This window comes from Lagopus muta, chromosome 16, assembly GCF_023343835.1.
Source record: "Lagopus muta isolate bLagMut1 chromosome 16, bLagMut1 primary, whole genome shotgun sequence".
NCBI lineage: Eukaryota > Metazoa > Chordata > Aves > Galliformes > Phasianidae > Lagopus > Lagopus muta.
In genome coordinates this window covers 11,756,691-11,783,227 of record NC_064448.1, presented here as the reverse complement: position 1 = coordinate 11,783,227, position 26,537 = coordinate 11,756,691, and the positions used below count along the sequence as shown (strand labels likewise).

The window sequence follows — 26,537 nt, the reverse complement described above, 5'->3', positions numbered from 1 at the left end:
GAGATGGTGACCTGAGGATCCTTGCAGGAGATGTGATGGTTTGGAAGCTTGCTGTGGCTGCATGAGGAGGGAGGATTCTTTTTTAAATCTTTTAAGACTTGGAGGTTGCAACATAAGATTGATATAAGGTTGAAGTTTAGTCTGCGTTTGTACATCTTCTAGGCTCTTTGTTTAGTGAAACTCTAGCTTACTTGGGGAAGTCATGACCCACATGCTTCTATTTGAGCAGTTGAAGTGCTGCATAAAAATGTCTTGGTCCTGACATAGTGTTTGAGCTTTCCTGTTGTGAATGTAAAATCCATATGGTGTTGCTTCTTAATTGAAACCTTCTGGAGTTATTTTTAATCCTGAAACATGTTATATGAAATAGTCCTCATGCAGCTGACTTGAAAGGATTGCTTGTAATTAGATGTTTCTAATCAGTTGGTATTCCTTTCTGTAATGCTGTTTCTTTCTAACAAAAGTGGTTTTGATTTGTTTACTAAAAAGCAGCCTCCAGCTCACCAGTGCCAGGCAGGAGTGCGAGTTCTGCTTATCAGTGAAATATTAAATAAAACAAGAAAATAATAACTAAAAAAACTTCCTATATATCAATTATGGCCTGTATGATTTACTCATTACGTTATGCCCCAGGCTTTAGGTAGAAGTCAGCAGCATGGTTAATCATGTGGATAAGTCCTTCCAGGTCTGTTGTGCATTGAAAAAGCTTGTCTGAACTCAAAACCCATTGCCTGAAAATGTAGGACTCTAACTAGGTTTTAGGTTTGGATGTTTATAATACTTTCTGGTATTTGCTGTTTGGTAAGACCGTTAGGTCAGCTCGCAGGGGAGCGTGTTCTGTGATTGCAAAGAAGTTTGGAGAAAGAAATACAAAAGCTGATGTAGCTTAAAGCATATTCCCCAAAGCAGATTACTCCAGGAGTCTGGAATGTGTTGGTGGGAGGTTATTCAGTTTTAGTGAAATGTTGCTCTGTGCATGCAGGAGTTCTTCCCCTCCTAAATAATTGTTTCCATCTGCATTGCATGTTCCACCGGTGCCTGGGCTGTTGAGCTCTGTGCAAAATCTGAGGCTCTTGTTAAAATGAGTGTCTTTGTCACTAAATCTTCTGTGCTAGCTTTGTACGAGTGAAATGTTGGTATCGCATGGAAAATTAGGAGGGCAGTCCTCGCTGGGGGGCCTCTTAAAGTAAGCCACGTTCTGGTCTCTTTTTCATGTCCTCTTAAAATTTAGAGATTGGAGCTCTGGGACCCTCAAATCCTCTTGCATAATGCCTGGCAATACTAATGTTAATTCACTGGTCTGAGTTAGTCATTTAGTTTTTAATTAATATGAAATTGTGTCCCTTTGTTATAACTGGAGATGTCCCAGACTACTTGAATACTGTGGCTGCTGATGTATGAGCGTCCACCTGAACGAACACACTGCCATCCTATGGCAGAGCCCGGACATAGGAGATAATCCTGACTGCTGTATGGCTGGGACCCAGCACTTTTGTAACGGCTTGGCTGAGACCCAAGCACGTTTCTACTGCAGGAATTCCTATTTGTTGATTGTTGTAGTACTGAAGTGCTGATCTCTGTGTTCTTGTTTGCCCTTGTGCGGAACACGCCTCCTAGGATGATGGACTTGGATAGAAGTGGAGGACTGCACCAACATGTTACTGTTAGGCGTACTGTTAGGAAGTATCAAGGAGGTGAGGAACACAAAGGCAGGGTCCTGTCTGACCATCACTCTCTTACTGTTCAGTACTAGCTCAGTGAGCAGCCAGGGCATTGCTGGAGTAGTGACAGCAAGTTCCTGATCAAGTGGTTGTGTGTTGGGTTTTTTGCTTTTTTTTTTTTTTAACAGTTATCCCTGCCAGGTTACCTAATGCAGCACCAGAGACCATTATAACTAAGAGCCAGTATAATGACATATTATGAGTGTTCATCATTCCTTCAGCTGAGAGGCTGTATCACATCTGCACTCTTCTCTCTGAAGCACCTCAGTTGATGGCAATTAGCTGAGGTCCAGTGAGTGCCTGTTTCCTGGAGGAGGTGGCGTGGCAGATGTCTTCATCTTCAGTTCTTGCTGAACCTTCACTGGCCTTCATCTGCCATGGAGAGCACCTGAGAAGTCTGCTTCCTTTGGCTAGCCTGTGGTGTGTGGTCTGTGGGATGGCTGAGCAGTGGTACTGACCTGTTGCCTTGGTTTAAACCCCAAAGGGACTGCTGAAAATAATCCAGGTTTCTTGAGTGTCTGTTAGGCCTTGGACCTAAGGCAAAGAGTAACACTCACAGCTGGGCATTGCCAGTGAGAAGTTGGTTCCCTTGCATTGCTGCATGGGGTGACTTCATAGCACAAAAGAGTGGTTTCCTCGTTGGTGCGGTGGGGAGGGAGGCTGGGTGTGATATCCAACAGAACGTGCAGCTGGCTAAGGTCATATGTCTGAAGCTCGAAATGCTGCTTCATTGCAGGGCTAAAATAATTGAAAATATCCTTTATCATCCAGGAGGGGAGATGACTGTGTGCATCGTGAAGGTGGTGTCTGTTCTTTGTCTGGTTCCTCTGTAGTACAGGAGGAGTTAATGTAAGTTCTTGAGTGAACAGGAGCCTGTAGCTCTTGGTAGGACCATAGCAGGTGGCCAATATATAATGGAACTGGAAGGATATCCTCTTTTGGCAGCAAATAAATACAGCTTTGCTGATGAAAGTTGTTTTTCTCTGTCAAGGTAAAGCTCAGACAATGTTAATGTCTGAAAACAACAGGGCTGACACAGTGGAAGGAAATCCTTTCATGCCTCATAGCGGAAGGTAGGCATGATGCTGCAGTGTATACATCCCTGCAGCTGATATGAGATACAGTTGTTTTGGCCAAATACTCTACAATCCTGGACTGACTCCAGCTTGTGTGTAAGAAAGGTAAAAGTAGATAAAGGTGCCAGCTGTATTTAGATGGAGTATTTCCTTTGATTAACAGGAGAGGAAGAATCTCTCCTGGGAGCATTCATCCTAATGCTATCCCTGATCCAAGAGTTCATTCACTCAGCACTTCCTACATTCTCTTGGCCAGTGTAAAGCAGGCATGGAGCTGCCGGATGTTTGCAGGCCAGGAAGAGTTTGGAGCAAGCACAGAGCTGTAAGGTCACTTGGGAGAGCTCAGGGCTTCTTTAAATACCAGGACGTGGTGGAATTATGTATCAGCTAGGAAAAAATATGAACCAGGATGCAAATGAAGAAGTAGAACCAAAGAGAATTTCTTGTTTAAGTGTTTTCTGTTAACTCTGAGTGAGGTCTGTGCAATTTTGGCTTATGTTGTTAGTGTAAACAAAGCAGATGGCAAAGAGATGCCAGTCTTTGTGAAGGCTGAGAAGCTGCCACTTTGTTGCAGGCTGTGAATCTATGAATGTCACTTAACCCTGTATTATTTCTGACATTAATACTGAGCCAAGTATCATGGTTTGTTTAGACCTCTCCTATACAGAACGACTCACCATACGAATCAAACTTCCATGTCATAAGCTCTTTTGTTGAAAATTAAACAAGGACTCAGCCGCCTTTCAATAGACTGGTTAATTTCCTCATTCACTGTTCCATTAATTCACAAAATCACTTATTTGTGTGCTTATGAGCAATTGCTTTCCTAGCTGATGGTGGGAGCTCATCCTTGCTCCTCTGTTGTGGTTCAGTGCCCCTACATCAGGTGGGTGTCCTGAGAGCCTCAGCCATAAGGATGCTGCAGCGTCTGCCCTGGGTTTGCTTGAAAGGCTTTTGGGGTAACTTGATGTATTTATACCTTCCAGTGTGGAAGCTGGGGCTCTACCATTCCTTGTTCCAGATAACTTTGAAGAGTTTCTGTGTTGTCAGAAAGTGCCCACCCCCTGCTTCTGCACAGCTGCAAGGGCGGTGTGCCTCATCTCAATGTGCTGAGCATCTGTGGAGTTCTCAATTTAGGTTGGTGGTGCAGCTCCAGCACTGGTCAGGTTGAGCTGTGGTGGCTGTGCACTGTGTGTTGGGCCACAGCCTGAACTGTGGGAGCAGCCATAGCCAAGAAATGCCTTTGTTAGAGAATGTTGTACAAAGTTGGGTTGCTTAGACCAGCCTGGTTCCAATGCAAGTCTAGAATGTCAGTTTGGTTATAACAGTCCATTGGATTTAGTAGAGATGCAAGGTAATATGTAGTTGCTACAGTTTATCTGCTTGCATATATGTCTTTAGATTTACCTTTATGAAATGTTCTTAGTTTTCAGTTCAACTACGAGTCCAGATTGAATGTGTGATCCTTAATTTGTTGTACTTGACAGTGTTTATTCAGTGGATCACAGAATCACAAGGTTGGAAACAACCTATAAGATCATCCAGTCCAACCGTCTCCATCACCATTGCCACCACTAGCACTAAACCACATCACGCAGCACGTCATCCAGATGCCTCTTGAACACTGCCAGGGACGGGGACTCCACCACCTCCCTGGGCAGCCACTGCAGTGCCTGACTACTCTCTGAGAGAAACAGTTGTTCCTTATGTCCAACCTGAACCTCCTCTGACACAACTTGTAGCCATTGCCCCGTGTCCTGCTTGTTGCCTGGGAGAAGAGGCCAAATCCCTCTTCACCACAACCTCCCTTCAGGAGGTTGTAGAGTGCAGTGAGGTCTCCCCTGAGCCTCCTCTTCTCCACACTGAACAATCCCAGCTCCCTCAGCCTCTCCTCATAAGGTTTGTGCTCCAGACCCCTCACCAGTTTCATTGCCCTTCTCTGGACATGCTCCAGGATCTCAACATCTTTCCTGTAGTGAGGGGCCCAAAACTGAACGCAGTACTCGAGGTGCAGCCTCACCAGTGCTGAGTACGGGGGATGATCACCTCCCTGCTCCTGCTGGCCACGCTATTTCTAATGCAGGCCAGGAAGATGATTTCATGATGTTGACTTTTTGCCTCTGAAATAGCGCTGTATTGTTCTGAACTTGTACACTGGGTGTAAACTGAAGAATGAGAGTCCATCTTGCACCAGCACTCGGTGTTGATATGAGAGCTCTGATCTCTTCAGCCCTGCAGGCAGAGCAGCGAGTCTTTGTATGACAGTAAGCAGCACATGGGGTTTGTTTGTAGCACTGTTTGGTCTCCCACTGACCTTTGGGACGGTCAGTGCGCAGTTAACCTGCTCAAATCCTGATTACAAAGCTGTCTGCTAAGGTCTGCAGCAAGCTCTTCCGTTCCCCTCACTGGCTCTAAAGTCCCAGATCATGTCTGCAGTCTTATGGTTTTCATGAAGACACATAATTACATTTGGTCATGAATATTTTGGAGAAACAAATCCACCCCTAATGAGCTAATGAAATCTTGACTACTAATAGTTCTGAAAGAGCTGCTAGCTGCGTTGTGAAATCAGTTTCAGCATTCCCAACAAGTCCTGCTCCAGCTGCTGCTTCGTTTATAGAAGAAACTAGTACAGACAAGCTCCGTGTTGACTGCAGAGCGAGACTCTGGTGTAGCACAAATGGTAACAGCTGCCATTATTTTTTTTAACTTCTCTATTTCTAAAGAAGCATACCAGTTCTGTTTCTGTCCCAGCTCTCTTCTAGAGGACAATCAAGGAGGATGGCCATAAAAATAAATCACGGGATGCTTCTGATCTCTCCACACAGAAAAGTTTGAATTTCTCCTAGGGATCTGTTGAAGGGATGATAAAGTAGAACAGAAGCCTGTTAGGATAAATGATGATGGCACTTCTAAGTACAAACACAACTGTTGCTTATGAGTAGAGTAATCGGCCCTTACTATTGTCTACCAATTAAAAACATCTGCTCCTAGGCTGTATTAAATCTTATTTTGGAGATAACTGAGTAAGAAGGACCAGTAAAAATGCTGCTCCCTTTGAAAGAGCCGTATTGCTGTGTCCTCACTGCCCTCAGCAGGGCTGGCAGTCGCTTGTTCTGCAAATGCAGGGACCGGCTCTTATGTCTGTGCACTGGGAGAGGTTCCCAAACCAATGGGGAGAAGGTGGATGGCTCAGGGTGGTGCAGGTTTCCAGCCCCACTGCATCTCAGGAGACAGAAACCTGACTGCATCGTTTGCTCTTTGGAGGGAGACCCACAAATGAGCAAAGCGGTGTTTAATTCCCAACAAAATGCTTGGTATTTCTGTATCCTTCCTGTGGAAGAACCTTTGTGGGGGCTGTTTTTCTCTAGATCTTTAGATCTTGAAACAGTTTGGAATACCTAGGTAAGTGGATCTAGTTTTTATTAAAATCATCCAACAAGACAAATTGCAGTAAGACAGGATGGATTCCAATGTAGTATATGAAATAGTTTCAGCTAGTCTCACCCAATGTAAAACATCTGAGCAGATGTAATGTGTTTAAAATACTAAACTAAATATTCTTCCACCCCCTCAAAAAAGTAAGGAGCCAACAAAACCACACACACACACACAGAAAAGACATAACTTGCTAAACTTCATTTGTATTTTGTCCAGGCTTGGACCTGTAGAATTTTGCTTTTAGTCTAACCATCGTAGCTGTGTAGCTATGATGGTATCACTCCCATATTATTTCTCCCACTGTCTTGTTGTTCTTGCTTATCTGAGGCAAGCTATCAGTAGCTGCTGTTCAGCTGTCTCATAACCTCAGTAGCTCTAAAGCATTTGTGCTGATCATGGAGCCATGTGCATGACTTCTAAGAGAGTGGATGCTTGGCATTTTTTGGGCAGTAACTTCTATGGGATGCCCAAAAACACACTGACTCATGGTGAGTTCAGCCCGTGGAGCCCATCCCACTGCCTGTGATTATGGTGAGGAAACAAACAGGGTGATGGCCCAGTGCATCACACCTCTGGACTGGGAACTGGGGCAGCAGCTGCGGATAGGAGGAGTATCAGAAATGAGCTATTTGTAGCTATTGCCCCATCCATTTACCCAAAGGGAAAGGGAAATCCAACTTTCTGAAATCAAAATGAGGTTTGTGAAAGGGCTAGGGATGAACACTTTGGAATTTGAGCTCTTCCCTCTTCTTTTTCATTGAAAATAAAGGAGGTGCAACGTGCTCACAGTGCAGCCTCTGGCAGAGATGACAGCGGTGCTGGGCGAGCTCTGCCATGGGAATCCAGTCCCTGAGAGCTGGGCTGACCCGGCTGGGCTGCCATTTGCTGTGGTGATTCATTGCAGCCAGCAAGGTCCCAGCTGATCCTCTGCCCCTCCTGCCTCCCTCCATCACACCTTACACATGGTGCGTGGCACTCTGTCAGCTGGTTGCAGTCACTGCAGGTCCCTGTGTTTAGAGGAAGTGAACAAGAGCCAGGTGGTCATTAGTCCAGGACTGTACTACATGTCACTTTTCTGCCTTCAGCATCCCACAAGAAAGACATGGTTTTTGCAAGACCTGGCACCAGCAAGTGTTCAGGCGTGTGTTTGAATAGGGAGATAAACAAGGTCATCCTCAGAAATCCGCTGTGGTTTCTAATTTTATCCAGTTGAAAATGCCCAGAAGGCAGAAAGATGTTCAATGTATGTCGGTAAGTAGGTCTTGGTTATTCATCAGAGTAAGTGTTTTTTTTCTATTAAGAATAGCTGTTGTGTCTTAGCGCTTCCTTCCATTGTCACAGCTCTTCCTTGAGCAGTGGAAAGGTTTTGGGTGGTTTAAATTACATTTACGGTAGTAATTAGGTTTAAACCACTTTGCAGTTCACTGATCTAAATATACATATGCATAAACAGCACTGGATCTTCTCCTTCTTTCCCCCAAGCCACAGCAGCACCAAGCAGACAACAGAGCACTGCCTTCTGTTTGCCTTTTGCCTTCGTCCAGTGGCCACGAGCCTCAGGGCAAGGCAGTAAGCTGCATGCAAATAATCATTTGGGTTTTGGTGTTTGCAGTGAGTCTTATTTTTTTTTTATGCTTCAGTGTTTCAGTTTCTCACAACTAAATTATTATGCACCATTTAAATGTTTTTTTTTTCCTTTGAATTTTTTATTTTTTAACATGAGATTGAAAACCATTTGCGTGCCCACAATCTCTGCTTAGGATTCATCTGTTGGTGCTGTTTGCCCACCACCCAACATCCTAATCCTCTGTTACAACTCCTAGGCACAGTAAAGCAGATTATGTGCTCTGACACAGAGCTCGTGTTCTGTTTTAAGCAGGGTCTGACCTGTATGCTGTCGGGTCTGAGCCATCCTCACCATGCAGGGCAGGGAGGGTCAATGGGTGATGCTGCACGTGGTGCTTTGCCTCCATTCTCGCTGGATTGGTACAGACACCTGGGGGAGCTGGGGTTTCTTCCCAATAGCGTGACAAATTGAGTCTTGCACTGAAGGGCCTGAGAGCTGCTGTTTCTTGCTGGCTGTTGAGCCAGGAGGTGCCAGTTGGGTCTTGCAGGGCAGAGCAGAGAGCCTGTGTGCCTGTTGCATTGTGCTGTGCCCCGGGCCATGGCCTGGGTGCTGCTTCTATGGCAGGCTGGGAGCAAGCTGGGGCCTGGGTAATCTCACTGCCTTGGTGACTCCAGAAGCTGTAATCTGTTAATCTTAATGGCTCCACGTGATGGGTAGGTAATGCTGTTTGAGGATTTTCTTGGTCTGTGATGGAGTGGAGGGGGTGCAAATTACTTTTGAGCTTTTTTTAATATTCAGTATTCCTTAGAAATGAACCTTTCTAGAGGAAAAAGAGTTGGAATGGAAGGGGGTTTGAGCTACATTCAATTCTACACTCTACTCCAGATCGCAGTGCCATTCTCTTGCATTTGATTTTCTAGCTAACAAATCACTTTGGGGATGCCTAGCAAATGAAATGCTTCCTCAAGGAGCTGAATGCAGGGCCTGGCCACTGTGCTCCATCCAACCCACTGCCACTGAGCTCTGCTGGGGCTGTGTGCTGGGGCACTGACAGTCCCTGCGATGGCAGAAGGACCCGGAGCCTTTGGGTCTCCAGACATCGCGTGTTTTGCCCAGCTGAAATTCCTCGCTGTCTAAAAATGTGGGGGGTTATTTTACCCTCTCCTTTTTGGTCCTGAAATAAAATAAATAAATCAGGCTTCCTGAGCAAGTCAAGACACGTAGGTTTGGCAGGATCCATAGATACCTTCAGGAATAACTCATGCGCTAAAGCCGTGACGTTGGCAGTGCTGGGCTGGTACCAGTGATTCATGAGAACAAAGCGAGTGCTGGGAGTGCTGGCATGCCTCTTTGTCTCTGTATTTGAGTAAGATGAGCTGGTCCCTGTTGGCCTGGCTCATCTCTAGTGGAGGTCTCTCCTGGTGAATTGAAGCTCAAAACCGGAGTTGGGATATTTATCCTGATTGAGTCTGTCCTCAGTTAGAGACTCGCTGTGCCTCTCTGTTCAATTCCTCGTCCTGTCCTCTCAAACCGGGAAATGAACTTGATGATTATTCCCCTGAAATGTCACAAATAACCAGGCTGGTGTAAATATGCACAAGGCTCCAAGTGGAGAACTGCTGTTGCATGCACCTCATTATCCAATTAGGCCTTGTATTTTCTGTAATGCTTGCTTACTGGCTTATATGAGTAATTAAATGTACTACTAAAAAATTCTGTTTTCATTCTGAATCCTTTAATTTCTGCCTTGCCTTGCAACAAGCCTGGCTGAATTATTGCTGTTGCTGTAGGAACCTGTGACTGTGCAGCTAACTCATCCCTGTGACTGTCTCAGTCTGTCTGAAAACCTAACAAAAAATCAAAGCAACTGGATGGAGTTAGCAGAGGAAATGGGACAAGAATTAAAATGGCTAAGGGATGAGAGAAAGGCAGTTATGGGCTGTTGTGCCCATCTACATCCAGACGTGGCAGCTTTTGTGTAACCAAGAAGGAACAACCTGAAACATAGCTGCTTGTTTTAGGGCAAGGTGTGCTTGGTGTGAAGCCTTCTGGAGCCAAACGTGCTCTCAAATGTTTCTGGCTTTGCTGCTGCTTGATCTCTTGTCTCTCAAAAGCTGGGCCATCTGTGGGGTCATGTGGAATCATGGATTATCTGAGTTGGAAGGGACCCCTGAGGATCATCATCTCCAACTCCTGACTGTATAGAGGGAAATAAATAAATATAAGAGTTAAACCATATATCTGAGAGCATTGTTCAAATGCTTTTCTTCACTCAGAAGACAATGTCCAACAGAATATGTCTATTTTGATGTATATGCAGTGCCTTATGCTTCTGCCAGGTGTGGCTCTACAGCAACTCTTGTCTCATGTACTTGACTGAAAGCATGAGAACAGCTTTGAAGGCTTTTAGTATGTCAGTAAGGTCTTTAGTGTTGGAGGTGTTCTGATAACGTGCTGCCTATGTATATTCAGAGCTACTGTGAAAGCTCATGGATGGGCTTTCTTTGTAAGTGTGGATTTCACAAGCTGAGACTCTTCCAGGCTGATGTATTCAGTTGTTTATCTTGGTTTGGGCTATACATAGGGAAGCTACATGGATAACCCGGACTGTGAACCTGATCCCTGATGATACTCATTAGGAATGTGAGATAAAATGTAAATGCAAGGACTGTGGAACTGCTGGGGTAGCTCAGCTGTCTGGGATAATCCTCCCCTAAAATGAGTCTGTCTGAAGGGACGGGGGTGGATCTGATGGGGTTTCGGGCAGTTGGGTTGTGTTACTTGTGGGACGAATAGGGTGCATGCTTGCAAGGTGGGGTTCCATGGCTAAGCTAATGCCGTGGCCGGGAGAAGGGCTGTATTAATGGGTAGAAAGAAACTGAGATTGCTTCTTTGCATGCTTTCATGAGGGATTGTCTCCAAAATAGCTGTTGCTTCCCTTTTAAGCCATCGCAGGCAAAGCAGGCTGACCCATAGATCCAGTCTTACCAGAGCATTGGAAACGAGTGCAGTTATTACCTGTGCCAGAGAAACTTTGCATGCCTTCGTTAAGGAAAATTTAAACAAATGACTTATTTGTAACTTGGACTTCAGGATGGAGAAGAGTAAATGTTAAAGGAAAGGGAAGTTACAGGAATACTGTGAGAAGAGATTTGGTGGCGAGAATGGGAATAGCAGAGAGGATGAGACCTATTAGTTACAGCAGAGAGATGGGGGTGTGCTTGTCTTAACCCTTTGCTTGCTCACATACTGCTTGTTGGTGAGGTGCTAAAGAAGAATCTGGATCTTACAGAATGCTTTCTGTAGGTGTCATGGGTTTATGCTGCTCTTTCAATACCAGTGCCTTCCATAAAACTGTCTTACTCAGTGCCAAACGATGGCAGGGTATGCTGGATTTGCTTTTCTAATAACTGCTCTTTTTTGTGGTTGTTGGTTGCTCAGTGTGTTTTGTTTTGCTTTGCTGCCTCCTTCCCTCCCCATTCCCTGCCAGATGCTTTGGTTTTTCTCCTGTCTCCAGAGAAGTAAGATTTTGAGGAGCAAATACACCAACTCCTCCTCCCCAGCACTGCCTGTGGGAGTTACTTTTTCAAAGAGCTGAGACTCAGTGATTATCGAGCAAGCTTTAGCTTGGGCGCAGGCTTGGAATTGCTTCTTGCTGTTCTCCAGTCCCGAGTGCTGGACGCTGGCCTTGTGCCTTGTCCTTCAGCTGTGTTCCAGGCAGGGAACTCAGCCCTGGCAGGGCTGCCTTGAAGTCCCAGGTGTATTTACGGTGACTCCTGCTCCATTCTGGGGAGGGCGGATGGGGAGGGAGGAGAGGACGTGTGCAGGTACCCAATCAGCTGCACACCTGCCCGGTGACGAGGAGCAGCCCTTGGCAGTTGGTTGCGGGCTCCTTGGCTCGGCAGCGGCGCTTGGTGCGGTGCGGATGGGCTGACCGCCTCCCCCTTCCCACCGAACATGGACAAGCTCGGAAAGAGGGGCTCAGGGTTTGCCAGGACCCGGATCCCGCGGCCCCAGGTGGTGCTGCAGCCGATGCCGCCGGCATGCTGCTCCTGCAGGTACGGGCTTTGGGCTGGGGCACGGCTCTGTGCGTGTTCACTGCGTCCAGAAGGCAGGGGGGAGGTAAGGGCAGAGACCTGAGGCAGGGAGATGGAAAGGAGGTAGATTTCCAGAAGCAATCGGGTTGCGATATTTTCTCTTAAACTGTGCTTCAATTGCCTTAATTGTGAAAATCGAATGTACTGAATTTTCCTGTTTTGTATAAACCTGATAATTTTGTCCATTGGTGCCAGTGCAGCAAAGTGGGGCTGGGAGCTGCAGGAGTGTGTTTGTGTTGGGGGTGGTGATGCAGGGGCTGCAGTGAGCATCGTGTGCATCTTCTGAGGTGGCAGTGAAGGTGCTGTAGCAACATGTGTGCTTTTAAGCCTTTCTGGTGACTTAAAGAGCTGTTGGAAGGTCAGAACTGCTTAATTACAAACAATCTGCGAAACTTGTGTGCTGAGAGGTACGACTGCAAACGGAATGACTTCACTTTACAAACACCCTTCTCTCTGTGCTTACTGGACATCGGCTTTAAGACTGCATCTGAAGTCTGTTTGCATCGGCTTAAAAATTGTGCTAAGTTTCTGAATGTCTCTCTGCTGCACTAATGGACGCATGTTGGTTTTGTGTCAATGCAGCTGCTGCACCCTCCTCTGAGTCCCTCTCTGGCTTCTCACTTTTCCTGGCCTGTTTTGGCTGTGTGTGTAGGAGCAAGAAAGGGCGGCTTGAAAAGGTCCTGGGCAAAGTTTGTGATTAAGAAAAATAATAATAAATGTTGAGGGAAATGACATAGCAATAATATAATAAGTTACTTAAATGTATCTACGCATAAAAGAACTAGACTTACACTTGAAGACTATTCCAGGGTTTCTTTCTCCTGTAACAACTCCAGTTTTATGCCAACCAAGCTGGATTTGTTCCAATGTGTGTGAACTGGTGCCAGAGTACCTCTGCGGTCAGATCTGAGGAGGTGCAACAGTGGAACACCCCGTTTGCTCACTAGATTTGACCAGGACGTTTAACTTCTAACCAGTGGCACTTTGCATCCGTTCATCCAGCACTAACAACAAGTGAGATACATCCCAAGCTTAGCCACACTCCTGCAGCGGCACAGATGTGACATATGCCTGCACGACGAGGTGGTTGTGAAATGGCGCACGGAGCATCCTCGTGGTCTGATTAATTGCCTTTAACGACTATTTCGGTAGCAGTCACTGTGGGATGCTCACTGCCTTCCCATTCAGAGAACAGTGTTGTCACATCCCCAAAGATCTCCTGACAAAAGGCAGCTGCTGCCCCAGCATTCCCCATCTGAGCGCTCCTGGTGCTCCAGTGTAGCACAGTGTGGGTGCAGGCTTTGCAGGCAGTGCCCAGCTTGCTGCTGCCGTGGGGGGTTCCCTGCCCTCAGCAGCTGCTGCAGATCCGCTCCCAGCTTGGCTGCTGTTCTTGGCAGGTTTGCTTTCTGCACAGCCAGCGTTTCTTCCTCTCACTACTTGGCCTCCATTTAAGTGCTATTTATAGGTCATCAGCGAGTGGAGCCTTTTCATGGCAGTGTAATAGCCGAGCAGTTCATCGTATGCGTTATAACTCCTGTGAGCAATCCAAGTGAGGGCTTTGTATCTGGTTTTCCCAAGTTCCAGCACCCCTAGGTCTCTTATGGACAAAGGGTAGCTCGATTCTCAACCCCCCTCATTCTGTGCTGGCTAGCATCTTACTCTTGTCTCCTTTTTGTAGTCCCTTACCTGTTTCCAAATATTGGAACAACACACTATCATTGCTTGTTCTTTGCTCTAGTGTAGGCACAGCTGGTTAGGATAGGCTGTATCATGAGAAGAAGTTCAACATTAATGCAGTTGTAAGATGTTTAGGTAAATCTGTGCTTTTGTAAAAACTCCTTGTTTGAGTGAGAAATCTCAAAAACAAGTCGAGAATGTTGTTTATAAAGGATCCAGACATGCTCTGAAAGCTACTTGGCCACCGTCCTGCTCTTCCCTGAACGTGGGAAGCTGAGGTGTACAGGTTGAGCATCTTGCTTAAAGTCACGGGTGACAGAAGTAAAGGAAGTGCATCTCATCTGATGTAAGGTAGCAGACACGTGTTTTGAGGATGGTTTTGGTAACTGGGAGGCAGTGACTCATTGCAGCCTTGCTGAAGTCCCTGGCACTGCAGGGATGTGACAGACAAATCACCAACGGGCATGAGTAGCCTCTTAGTTAACGAATTTCACATGAATGTACAACAGATCAGTCCAAAATGGCATTGAACACTGCAGTGCTGCTAGCTGTTGTTCTGCCTGTGCCCCTGTCTATCATCAGGATGTCCATGCAATCAAATCCTTTCCTGTTTGGGGCACCTTGGTGGGGCAGGGAAGGTGAGCAGTGGGCAGGGACCATTATAAGACCTTATGGGGAGACAAAAAACTGAGGGCATGGCTTGTGGCTTCTGAGGCCAAGGCAAATCTGAACATGATGCAGCAGGCAGCCAGATAATAGACTGAACTAAACGTGGCTTTAGGTATTTTTGATTTGTCTGTATCTGCATGGGCTTATCAATCCCATGTTTGTTCTGCTCTCAGTTTTGGGCTGAGAGACCTCCAGGCAAATCTGTAATTACAGGCAAATTTTGCTCTTCCTTGGCTTGCTTATTTAGACACCTACCCGGGAGAGTGGAGATGAGCCTGTTTCAGATTGAGGGCTGGGGTGTGTGTGTTGAGATGGAGTTTCTTTGTTTTTAAGTGCTTATTTTCAGATAAATTGCAACCTGTGCTTTATTTGAAACTTGCAGTGCTGTGTTGGATGTTATCTCAAGAGCTGAAGCCCCAGCACAAGGCGTGCTGAGGATGCTGTGCTAAAGCAGTGCCTTGCACAAAAGGCCCAGACCTGAAGGATGTCAGTTCCTTCACTGCTGGGCAGATAATCATTGTTTTGTCTCTCTGGTATCACTTGGGATGTCCGGACAGGAGCTGGGGAGTGGCTGTGTTGTTGTTGTGGTGGGGGAAAGCTGGACCTGCTCTCAGTGACTCCTCCACGTATGCAGAGCCGTCCGGCATGTCCTCGTTATCGCTTGCAGAACAGGCTTCTTCAAAACAACCTTAAGTGACACTGCTCCCAGAACTGCTTGCATAATGGGAGATCTTGATGAACTGATTGCTGTGTTACTGAAAACAAGCTGTAATCTTATTAGTAAATTATAATAGTGACATCTTAACTATTCTCACTTGCGCTGTAGATACCTTCAAGTATGTCAGCCCTTGGATAGGAAGTCCTTCTGAAAGGCCTTAGTACAAACACAGGTGGGGTTTGGCAGCAGCACAAAGCGGGCTGGGCGCTGTGGCTTTGTGTGGGGGTACCTCTGAGATGGGCTGTGTGTCAGTGACAGCTGTATGAGCAAATCCCCCATGGGCAGAGTTGCACAAAGATACGCCAGCAGTGGCAGTCTACTTTGATTCTGGTTCTTCTAAGCCTTAGCTTAGTTAAGCTAGTGAAAGTAAAGCATGCTGGCTGTTTATTGGGTAACTTTCTGTTCGTCTTTGCCACAGTAATTTGATAATTAGTCTGTCTTTACTTTTCTGGTCTGCTCTAAGAAGCTTGAATAGCACTCCATTGTTGCTCTTCCACTCCATGGATGGAGGGGGATGGAGCAAGTTGGCAGCTTGTGCTGGAGAACTGCCTACAAAGCCTGGGGGATTGAAAGGATGAGAATCAGTCTTTAGAGTTGGACTTTAAAGATTTGCAACCTTTGTGTGACTTCTGAACTGATTTTCTTCTGTTTGTAGAAAAGTTATGGAGCTCATGCCCACCAGACATCTCTTGTGTTGTATTTGCTAACTGGAAATTGTAATTCTGAATGGCATAGCTAATTGTGCATGCTTCATCTGAGCTTTTGGCAAATACACTGATGTCTTTCAGCCAGGTTCTGCTATCGTATCAATATTTATGTATTTGAAAGAAAGACCGAGATTTAAACTTTCAGTTCTTTAAGTAAGATCTAAGTATACCAGTCTGTAAGACTTGTGGATTTTGTTTTATTTCACATGCTCCTGTGTGTTGTTTCTTAATACCTTTATCCTACTGCTTGACTTTAAACAAGAAAGTCTGTCACATTGTGAACTGTGATGGTCTGACCTTCCAAGTTCTTCAGCTGGATTTAAACTGCTTGCTCAGCAACTTGCAAGCAAATTAAAGAGGGGCTTTTTCCTGCACGTGCATACTTTCTGGTTTTGTTTTGTTTCCTTTAATCTTGTGCTCCTTGATTGTTTTTGACCTTGCAGTAAATTGAGAGCTGGTAAGATGTGCGTGTTTTCTGACGTTAATGTATTTTTGTTCTCCAACTCAGTTTCTTTATCTGTCGAAGTATTGCAACAGTTGATGAAATAATTTCACACTTTTTTTCCTTTCAGAAGAGTTTGTGTTTGGTGCCAGGGATCTGAAGTGCACTGGTGTGACTTGGTGTGCTGTTTCTGTCTTGCTCTTGAGATTAATTCAGACTCCTTCCATCTGTTTCTTTGTTTCATGTGTATCTTTGTTTGTACTCCAAATCTTTGGAAATGTCCTTAAAACTTGGTGCTTGTGTGCCTTGTATAAACTTAATCCAGTCCACGTTGCCTTTTTTTCATCCAAGCTTTTTCTGGAAACAATATGAAAGGAATTCTGCTTTGTCACCTTCTGTTTTGGGTGAAATACTTAGAAAGAACCTTCTGTATTTGTTCATCTGCTTGGAGGCATTTCGGTGAGGGAAGGAGGCTGAGCAGTCAGTAAAGCAACCTAGGCAGCCACAGATCTTAGAAAAGGTCTCTGATGGGTGTGATTCAACCCTGGAATGAGCAAATGCATAGCAACAGTGTTTATTTTATTTTGAGATTCAAGAGGTCCAAGAGTTGCATGAGTGTTTACAGTATATTTGCGGTGTGTTGACAGTATCTAGGAACAGATCAAAACCTACTCTGAAATTCTGCATTGTAGTCCAGGACTGGTGAGCTCAGTTGGCCTTTATGAAGGGCTACCGATACTCCAAATGTTACAAAGTTGGATTTGTAGAAAACGTACCATAAGAGCTCAGTGCCAGTCTAGATTCATGTCCCATAACTGCTGGTAATATTGTTAAATCAGGGGTGGGGGGTTAGGTGAGATGAATGAATTCGGAGCCCCGCTGCGATGAGTGCCTCCAGCAAGAGCAGGGTATTGCACTGGGTGGTCGGTCCTCCCAGAGCTGTTCCTTTATGGGTGCCCTTAGCTGGATCCTTCTACCCAGTTCATTTTTTCCTGGGTTAATTTTTAAAACTTCGTAATGTTAAGCTTTTTTTTTTCTGCATTTGCAGTGCATCTGAATGAACTTGATTATTCCACTTACTCTTTGCCCAGTTGCAACTGAGCGATTAACCTTTTAAGCCAACAATCTACACTTTAAATCTAAACTGTTGCTATGCTTATACGTCACAGATTGCCCTCCATTGACTTGGGAATGCAATGAGGAAGAACAATCTCTTAGGTGCACTGAATCTCAAATGAACCTTCCCCTTGGCTGGCTACGTTTGTAAAGCAGCATGTTCAGGAAAAAAAAAACATAAGCCAGAAAATAAGGCATTTTCTAGATTTCAAGGCCTGACTTTATGTTGCTCTTTAAGACTGGAACGATAGTGTTAGCTTAGGGTGTGTAGAGCTGGGTTTTGGATTCTGGTAATGCTGTGTAGAGCTGCTTTGTGAGATTAGCATCCTGCACGTTGGTGAAATAGATTCAGTGCATCACTCCACAGGGATGTTGAGAAAAAAGTTAAGATGGCTTTTGGATTATTCAACCTACAGGTAGTTCAGATATGGCTCTCCTACAAGAGATGCAGCATGTGGTTAGCAGGGGAGCTTCTGTGTGCAGGAACTGCCAGGTGATGTGAATTCCCAGCAGTAGAAGGAAGGAAGTTAACAGTGGATGGTAGAGAAGCACAGGATGGAGAGGACAGGAGTGCTTACAGCATCTCACTGTGGTCTGTCAAAACAGTCCTTGGACCAGTATTACATTGTACTGATACATATATGTCCATGATATATGGACAGAAAGTGCTGGCAGATCAGAAATAGCTGGTGGGTGGCAAAAGTATTGCCTGATGACCTGTGCTGTAAGGATGCTGGGACCCTTCTCAGACATACACCATGAATCTGTCCTAATGCTTGCTGTGTGACTCCACTCAGTCAAAGCCTTGGTTAAGCCGTGCCCAACATGGCTTACAGTGCTGGTAGATTTTTTTGTTTGTTTTTTTTCCCAGGCAGACCTGTGGCAGGTGCAGGGAAGGCACTGCCATAGCTACGTGTGCTGCAGGCTTCCTGCTGAGCAGGCACTTGATGCGAGCTGCTGCTTGGTTCTCAGGCAGGTTCTGCCAACCTGGATGTCAGTTCTGCTTTGGCCTGGAACCACGGAGATCTCTGGGATGCTAGATGAGCCTGCTCTAAGTGGGCTGAGCATGGAGGCAAAGCACTAGATGCAGCTACTTAGATCTATAAGATCACACCCACTATGGCGTAGTGCAGCATCTTATGACAGGAAGAGTAGTTATGTGCCTGCTAAATGCTTTTAGCAGAGCAATTAGGGCAACCTGTGAGACAGTTCCTTAGCCTGCTCAGTGTTATGCCCTGAGAGACTGCTCTTCAGTGCAAATTTGGCTGCCATGGTGCTTCTGGTATTGATGCTGGCCAAAACCATGTTCCTTGATATGATCAAAAATCCTTCTCCTAATGTCATGTTGCAAGTGGTGATTTCTCTTGGCTGCCATGTAACAACATTCTAATGGGATATCAGGCAATGTTACCTTGAAATGGGCTTTTTGATGGTGGCAAGGTGACTTTGTTTAAACCTAATCCTCTTCAGGGAAAGCTGTCAGCTACGCAAGGAGACACAGAGAAGTATTAAAGATGAAGAGTTAATACAAGCCAAGTGATCTAAAATTTTGATTCCTAATCTTAAGTGTAACATCTCCAAACTCCTTATCCTAATGGATGCAATTCACTTATCTTGAAAACTTGAAAGGGAAAATCATTATTTGTGATGGTAACTGTGAAAAATGGTTGTGAACTATGAGAGTTAAAAAGAAATAAAAATCTTGGTTGGAATATTGAAGTGCACTGCCAGGCTGTGGAGTGGAATCTCAGCTGCAAGGCTGTTATTTGGAGACCCAGGAGCGAGAGGGAAAAAAGATGGGGATGGATAATAAGCAGATGGGGCACCTCTGCCATCATCAGAGCTGGGCCGTGTGATGTAAGTGCTCTTTTCAATCTTTAACTTTTGTGTCCCTGTAAAACAAACAGCAGACTTCTTAGTTGTGTTCTCAGTGCTGTTGCTGGCTCCAGATGTTCCTGCAGTGATGGTTATCGCTTTTGGTTTGACCTTTAGAAGAGAAAGGCTGCTTACATGCTTGTAAGAAAAATGTAGGCACAGTATGCAGTCACACGTGTATCCAGAAGCACAGAGTATCCTACAGCATGTCCCGTCCAGTTGTCAGGTCTGCAAAGTTAGTATTTTAAGAACTGAAATGCTTCTTATAATTTAGTAGCAGAACTGCTGGTAATGGCTTTCCAGCACAAAGGGAACTTAAACTTTCCAGGTATTTTGCCACCAGTAGCTTTCTTGGTCCTTCTTGAGCTGGGAGGGGAAATTGATTTGGGTGGTGGTGTTGTCATCATGGTTTTTCAAGGCATAAGGCTTGATCTGTTCTTCTGCCATGCAATTGGAAAGCAGTTCTGATCTGTTTGGTGGCTGTGGCTGTTCATAGGTACTCCTGGCAACATTTTTCAAACCAGCCAGCATTGCTGTAGTGTGCAATTTCTTGAACTGTGTATCGTAAGTTGAACCATAGAGGGTTTACATAAGCAGGGTGTGCTTATCCTTTCCTTTTTTTTTTTCTCCCTTGTCTTTTAAAAAGCTGTACAGCAGGATTTAAATGAGTTACAGCCCTTTGAAGAGAATTAAAATTTGTTTTAGGAGAGGCATTATTTTATTAAATAATGAGAAACTCACAACTTCCTACAGAGAGGCTGAAAGCATGGCTGAGTCCCAGTCTGGGACTTTGGCTGGCCATGAATTAATCAGCAGGACAATAAGAAAATGCTGTACCTTTGTGTTTCTGAGGACTCTTCTACTGCTTTGTAGCTGAAAAATCTGGTCTGGGCAGGAAAAAAGGGCCTCAAACTTCTGAGCTGTTTATTGCATGAGCTGAACTGCAGTGTATGGAGCTGTGTCCATTTTTGCATACGGAGGACGAGCCTCCCGAGGTTGCTGTGCTGAGGCTGGGAGCTGTCAGACTCACCTGATAAGCAGAGCGTGTGTGTGTGAAGCTGGAAGCGCCTTGGCTGTGAGTGCAGAATGTCTGTGCAAGCTTTTGGGGCTCAGAATGGCAGGTGGTATCTTGGGCTGCTGGAAGGGCAGCACAGGAAAACTTGTGCTGTCACTGTGTCCTCCTGTGGGATGGGGCAGTAGGTATCTCCCCTCCTCTGGAGGATTTGATCTCAACCTTGTCTGTTATTGCCAAACACTAAAAAAAGAAGTCTAGCACTTACCTCTGTTTGGCTGCAGCCATTTAACAACGAAGATGGATGTATTGTGAATGCCTACCTGAATCACATGTATCTTAATCTCTCTTCCTTATCTCTTCCTCTCTCAGTACCAGAAATTGTCCTTGCAAAATGAACCAGCTTCCTCAGAAGAGCTCTTTGGCTTCCCCATTGTCAGAGGACATGACTACCAGGGTAGACAACTTGCCAATGGAGAGCTTTTGGCTGGAAGTAGAGAACATTAAACAGAGCGCTGAAGCTGAGCAAGAGGAATGCAGCCTTGCAGAAGTCAAAACACAAGAGGGTAGGTTGCCAAAAACACTGGGACTGAGGGGAGGAAGGAAGGTATTTGTCTACAAAAATTCTCTTATGCACCTGAGTGATTGAAAAACCTGTTGGCACACGGTTAGAATGTTACCTGTCAAACCACAGGCATATCTATATACAGATGTGTATTTTTTTTCATTGGAAGATGGTTAATTCCCTACAGAAAAGGAGTGCTGGCTTCATCTACTTTCACTTTCCAATAAGAAAAAGAAAGAATAAAAAGCTGACTCTCAAGATTGGTTTTAAATATGTTCCAATCTCCAGACTTTTTCAAGCAGCTGCCACTGAGTGCTGGTGCTCTTCTTGGGAGGTAGCTGTGTGGTGAGCATGCTTTGACAGCCAGCAGCATTTAGGAGGGGTTGTTTGTGTGCGTGGTTCTGAGACTTCACCACAGTGGCTTTTACAGGAGCTGCTGTTGTGGAAAACAGACTTCCTCCTGTGATTCATTGTTCAAAGAACCATAATAAATGTCCAGAATTACTTGGGTACATCCACATATGGTCTTGTTGATTTTTAAATTTTTTAAATTATTATTATTCTTTTAAAGACCACTTCTTGTACATTGGATGTTTCTAATAGGTTTTCTGTAGCATTGATGTGATTCCAGAATCCTGAACTAATTGGAATCTGGACCAATTGCCTTCTGACATGAGAAGTATATCATCCTGTGGTGCTGTAAGAGCAATGAACTATGAGCACCAAGTGGTCCCATGGATTGGGGTCACACATTGCCTGTGTCCATTCTGGGCTGTGACTGCAGCTGTCGTTCTGGCTCGGGGAGGATCCATGTATGTAATGGAGAAGTGTTTGAGTGGAAGTCCTACTGTGATGCCCTTGGGAAGGACAAACGTTTATCCTGGGGTCATAAAGGGGCCCTGGAGAACGGGGCAGGAAGGTTGTCTTTGTTGACCACATTGAGCAAGGCACTGTGAACTTCAAGGCTCACTGCCATTGTCCCTCCATAAAGGATTTAAGGGCTTCAGAACTGAAAGAGGTAAAGAAGTGACTCAGAAACTGAGTGCATCGGGGAGGAGGCTCTGGAGAAGCAGCCCCATGCCATTAGATGAAAGGCTGACTAGGATATCTGACATATGAATATCCAAAATATTCGTATTTGAAATAAAACAGAGGCAATCTGTTAGCTGCGTGTAAGCAGGGACACAAGGAAAAGTTTCCTTTAATGCTGTGTGTTAATCTCATAGGTAAGAGCTATCTGGTTAATCAGCAGTTGTAACTGGACAGACTCGAAATAATGCTCCGAGTCACGAAGCCTTCCTAGCAGGCTGGGGAAGAAGTGCGGTGTGCTCAGCCTGTGGGCGCCTTCAGGAAGGAGTTCAGTCAAATGTGTGTGGTGCTCAAAGCGTGAGTAGTGAGGGGAACCTTCAGGCTGGTGCAGGGAGCCGGGCTTGGCTGGTGCCTTCTTGCTTTCATGTCTTTGCAGTCTCCGGTCAGAGCGCTGGCAGGTGGCACTGCAGCATGGATGCTCTGAGCCAAAGGCGCTGTGGCTGTTTGCATACCGCCCGAGAAGCCGTGCCAGGGCAGCAGCTAGCAGCTCTGTCTGGAGGTGGTAAGGCTCAGTGTGACAAATCCCTGATTGCAATCAGAAAAAGGAGACGGCGTGGAGGCTATGTGGAGATAAGGCATTGCAAAAATGCTGACCCAGTTGGAAACGTTGGTCTCCTGCGTGAGCATTGTCAGGGGTGGCACAATGGGAAATTGCCTGTGACCAGTTGTTAGCAGAAGGCAGGAGTACAGCCTGACAGAACTGGGTCAGCAGAAAGGTTTTGGTATTTGCTGTTTCTGGCCTTCCCTACAAGCAAAAAGGAGCCTTTTCCTTTTTCCAAGAGCAGTGTAGTTCTTCCCTACCTGCCTGTTCCAGCTGGCTCCATGGTCTGACGGCACAGCAGATTGATAATGTATGCAGTGTGTGTGGTGGTGGCACTGAAATATCTGTTGTTACCCTTGTAATGTGTAGTCGTGTCTGAGAAGCGTCTGCGAACACTGATTCTCCTCTTCCTTTGAAAAACAAGTGGGAAGTTTCTCTTAATATTTTGTTTGATGTTGCATTCGCTTGGCTGTCATTCAGTTTCTCTGAAATGGAACATAATTACTGTTACAAATTCTGGTTTTGGTTAGCTCATGTTTCAAATAAGTTCTTGCAAATGGTGTTCTTTAGTTTTGCATATTTATTCCCAGTCGTGTCTCCCAAATGTTACTTATCTGGATCTCACAAAGCAAATATTAACAACCCTCCAGGCTTCAATCCACAGCCAAACTTCTGTGGACTTCTCAGTTCAGGCCTGCTCCACTCTGGCTTTCCTCTTCTCCCCATAAATAACCTATTTTAATTGTTTCCCTTTGTGCTACCGGTAAACATAATCAGGCCAAAAATACTTTAAGTTAAGTGGATAAATTAACATCTGAGGTGCTTTGGCATCAGCTGGGGCATTAGGCTCCAACGGATGTCCGATTTATGGTCTTCTGGTTGGTATTGTGTATTGCATTAGCTTCCTGTTATGACTGGATTTGGATATTCTCAAAACTTGCAAGCAATACACCAACTTCCTGTAGTTCCCAAGGAAAAAATAGCTGAGAAGTCTTTTGCACACTGAGCTTCTGTGAAATCACGGAAATAGGACAAAGATCTGTACAGGAGAATTCCTAAACAGGGCCAGGAGTCCAACCCTACACACGTGTGAGGAGCTGCACCCAGCCGAGCAGGACCTGTGGGGATGCTGTCAGCTTCTGTAGAAGTGGACATGATAAGTAACCAAAGTTTAAGATCACATAGGAAGGTTAGCCAGGTTGCTGCAGGTCCAGCTCTATTTACAGTGCTGTGATGCTGAACAGAGTTCTGCTTTCATGCAACTTGCAAAAAAGATGTTGTTGCTCTGCTCAACTCTTTTCAGCCTGGATATTTCCAGGTGCTGTGACAGAACATTGGTCTCCCCAGAAAAGTTAAATGATTTAATCTCACAGAAAGACCTATGTGGCTTCATTAGGGATGCAACAATCATGAAATCGTGCCTGAGCAGCTGTGATGGTAGAAGAAATACTTTCCTTCAGGAAGGAAGAATGGGAATGAAGTATTCCCTTTCAGTCAGTTCAGTTGTGATTTTTCTTTTTCTCACTATGACCTTGGAGCTGTGCTGGAGCTGCCGGCAGTGAATGAATGTGGTACCTAGAACTGAAAAGGGGCACAGGCCCTCTGGTGTTCACTCTGTAAAAGCTTTTCCTAAATTGCTGCTTTTATCCCTGGATTTCAAGTAACTGCCTTCTCAGGGCGCTTTCTCACTTGCATGAAAGGCACATCCAATAAGAGAGGCATCCTTCTGTGTTTGAGGTGCAGCTTTATATTGAAGAAAGGAGTGAAGCAAGCTTGTTAGAATAATGCTGCTGTTATTGTCTCCAGGCTTCTCACACTTCACTTTGGAACAGGAATGGTCTTTAATTTTAGTGGTGTTTTGAGTAGATGTGGATATAGAGTGAATGTATGGAGTAAGAATAATACTTCTGCTGTTGTTGAATGACCGTGTGGGTAGCAATGCACTTAAAAGTATAACACAATAAAGGAGTAGCGAGGTGCATACAAATAAAATGAGATCTTGGAGAACAGCCTTGGCATCCCCCAGAAGCCGTGACTTCCAGTGATGTCTCGCTACCCCTGGGGCCAAGCCTTCTGGTTTGCTGATGCTTCAAGCCCTCAAATTGCTTTTCTTTCTCTTCTCGCTCCCCCTCCCCATCCGTTGCTTCACAGAGGGAGAGGCTGAAGCAGAGTGGCTCCAGGACGCGGGGCTCTCAGACCTCATTGGGGACCATGCCTCGGAGAACGACAACGCGCTGCTCTCCACCCTGACGAAGACCCAGGCTGCAGCCGTGCAGCGAAGGTTGGATACCTACTCCCGCTCACGGAGGAGGAAGAACAAACCTCCTGTGAGGGATGTCAGAGACATTTTTGGAGTGGTCGGCTCTGGGGTATGTTGGCTGATTGAGTGGAAGCTCCTGAAATGCTCTGTTGCCCTGTTGCCCTGTGGCCGTCTGGGCCCAGGGCTGCTTTCATTTCCAAGGCTGACAGCTTCATCTTTTATGCTGAAATGGAGCTGAGATTGTGGAATTTCTGCATCTAGGTTGCAGCACTGAGAGAGAATTGCTACGAATCACACAGATTCATATCTTCTTAGAGACCACTGGGAGGCTGCACAGCTCCTCCAGCACCACAGCCTTGTGGAGCACTGATGTCATTTGGAGCCCTCTTGTGTTTCCTTTGTCCCAGTGACGTTTTATTCCAGCTGCAAGGCTGTCTTAAGTCCCTCAATTGAAATCTAGTGAGTTTCTAAAGTTGCACGTTAAATAGAAATCTGTTGTACCAGGTATCATATAGGCAGAGATTTCTGAACCCTTAATCTTATATGCCTGCTTGCTAGGTTGCTAATATTTGCACTTAAAAGTTAGAACAACTAAATCCAACCCAATGTTCTGAAGTGACTTTTTGATGCAACTCAGCTACAGATGCTAAATGAATTGGGAGTTCTTTCATGGTAAGCTCATCAGTTGTGTGCCTGCTCTAGGCATACAGTGCACCTCCTCTACAGATCAACTATTCTGTCAATTTGTGATGACTTATTGCAGGTTTCTCTTAGCTCTCAGTTGTCAGTCAACAACTTCTCTGTGTTATGAACTGGTTCACAGAAAGAGTTGCTTTGGTAACAATATATTTCCTTGCATTCTGGCTAGCTCCAGTGAAAGCAGGGTTTTTGTTAGTAGAGCTGACTGTCAAATGTCTCCTTAAGCATTTAGAAACATGCTTTAGACCTGAGGAGGTAGGTTACCATAAAGCCTTAATGGGAAGCTTTTAGATGCTGTTGTCTGCTTGTGTGTTCTTTTGCATGAAGGAGATCTTGTGGTCAAAGGCAGAGACCAGCTCCTGTGGAGTTTGGTTGGTACTGTTAGCTTCGCAATGCATTAATAAAAGGAAAGAAATCAGCTGCTGATTATCTGAAATTATAGATTAGTTTAATAGTGTGGGAAGTCATCTAGTCATCTGTTTTCCATCTGCCTTTCAAGTCACACAATTGCTATTCATTCAGTAATTGTTGATTTCAGAGCAATCTTACAGTCCTGAGTTTGAGCAGCATTTTCTTAAAGGTGTCTTTTTGTGTGTTTTTGTTTTGTTTTTCATTTTCCTCCCAAAATCAAATTGTTGTCATGATAACTTCTGTCCTACCTTGTTTAGATGAGCATGTTGTGGTTTACTTTCCAGGAGACGGTAACAGAAAAAGAGGAGCCCAGCCCAGACCTGCTGTTGCACAATCTGCGGACTTCAAATGTTCAGAAACGTAAGAAGGAATTTTTTAGAGTGGAGTAGGATTGAAAGGGAGGCAGGATCTGAAGCGGAGCTGCAGCTGGAAGAGAAGTTGTACTGTTTGGGCTCTGAACTTGAGCAGCTCTGTTTCTGTTTTTGAAGGCTGTTACCATTAAATAACGTGTACTACTTTATATAATGGTGCTTGCTGCCTTAGATTGCAGAAACATTCTGTTTCTCTTTTAAATGCATGCTTATCCACAGCTGTGGGTTCAGTAAACTTCTCCAGCACCTGATGTTGTTAGGAATTATCACTCAAGGTGATGCTAAATCATCAGCAAATCAATTAAAAGATGCAAACAAAATGATTCTGGCAAAGAACAAGTGAAATTCTATGAACAGCGTACACAATTGCACAAAGAGAAGTTAATTAAAGGCCATAGGTATGTCCTTTAATTTAAGATGATACTCGTATCTTACTGTTGACCTGATGATTATGTTTATGGCTTTAAACGAATCTTACCTTGT

General features: G+C 45.1%; 1 protein-coding gene across 10 annotated transcripts in view; it reads left to right on the top strand.

The window, feature by feature from the left end:
- ARHGAP40 (Rho GTPase activating protein 40) overlaps positions 1 to 26,537 on the top strand; it is a 44,521-nt gene that overhangs the window by 7,314 nt on the left and 10,670 nt on the right. For 9 of the 10 annotated variants that reach the window (XM_048963475.1, XM_048963474.1, XM_048963471.1 and 6 more), the window contains 3 exons: positions 20,491 to 20,684; positions 24,465 to 24,682; positions 25,968 to 26,043. In XM_048963475.1, the coding sequence (XP_048819432.1) occupies positions 20,491 to 20,684; positions 24,465 to 24,682; positions 25,968 to 26,043 (488 nt within the window). Of the gene's footprint in view, positions 1 to 11,463; positions 11,864 to 20,490; positions 20,685 to 24,464; positions 24,683 to 25,967; positions 26,044 to 26,537 lie in introns of those variants that run through there. The other variant, XM_048963476.1, reaches the window with a different exon arrangement.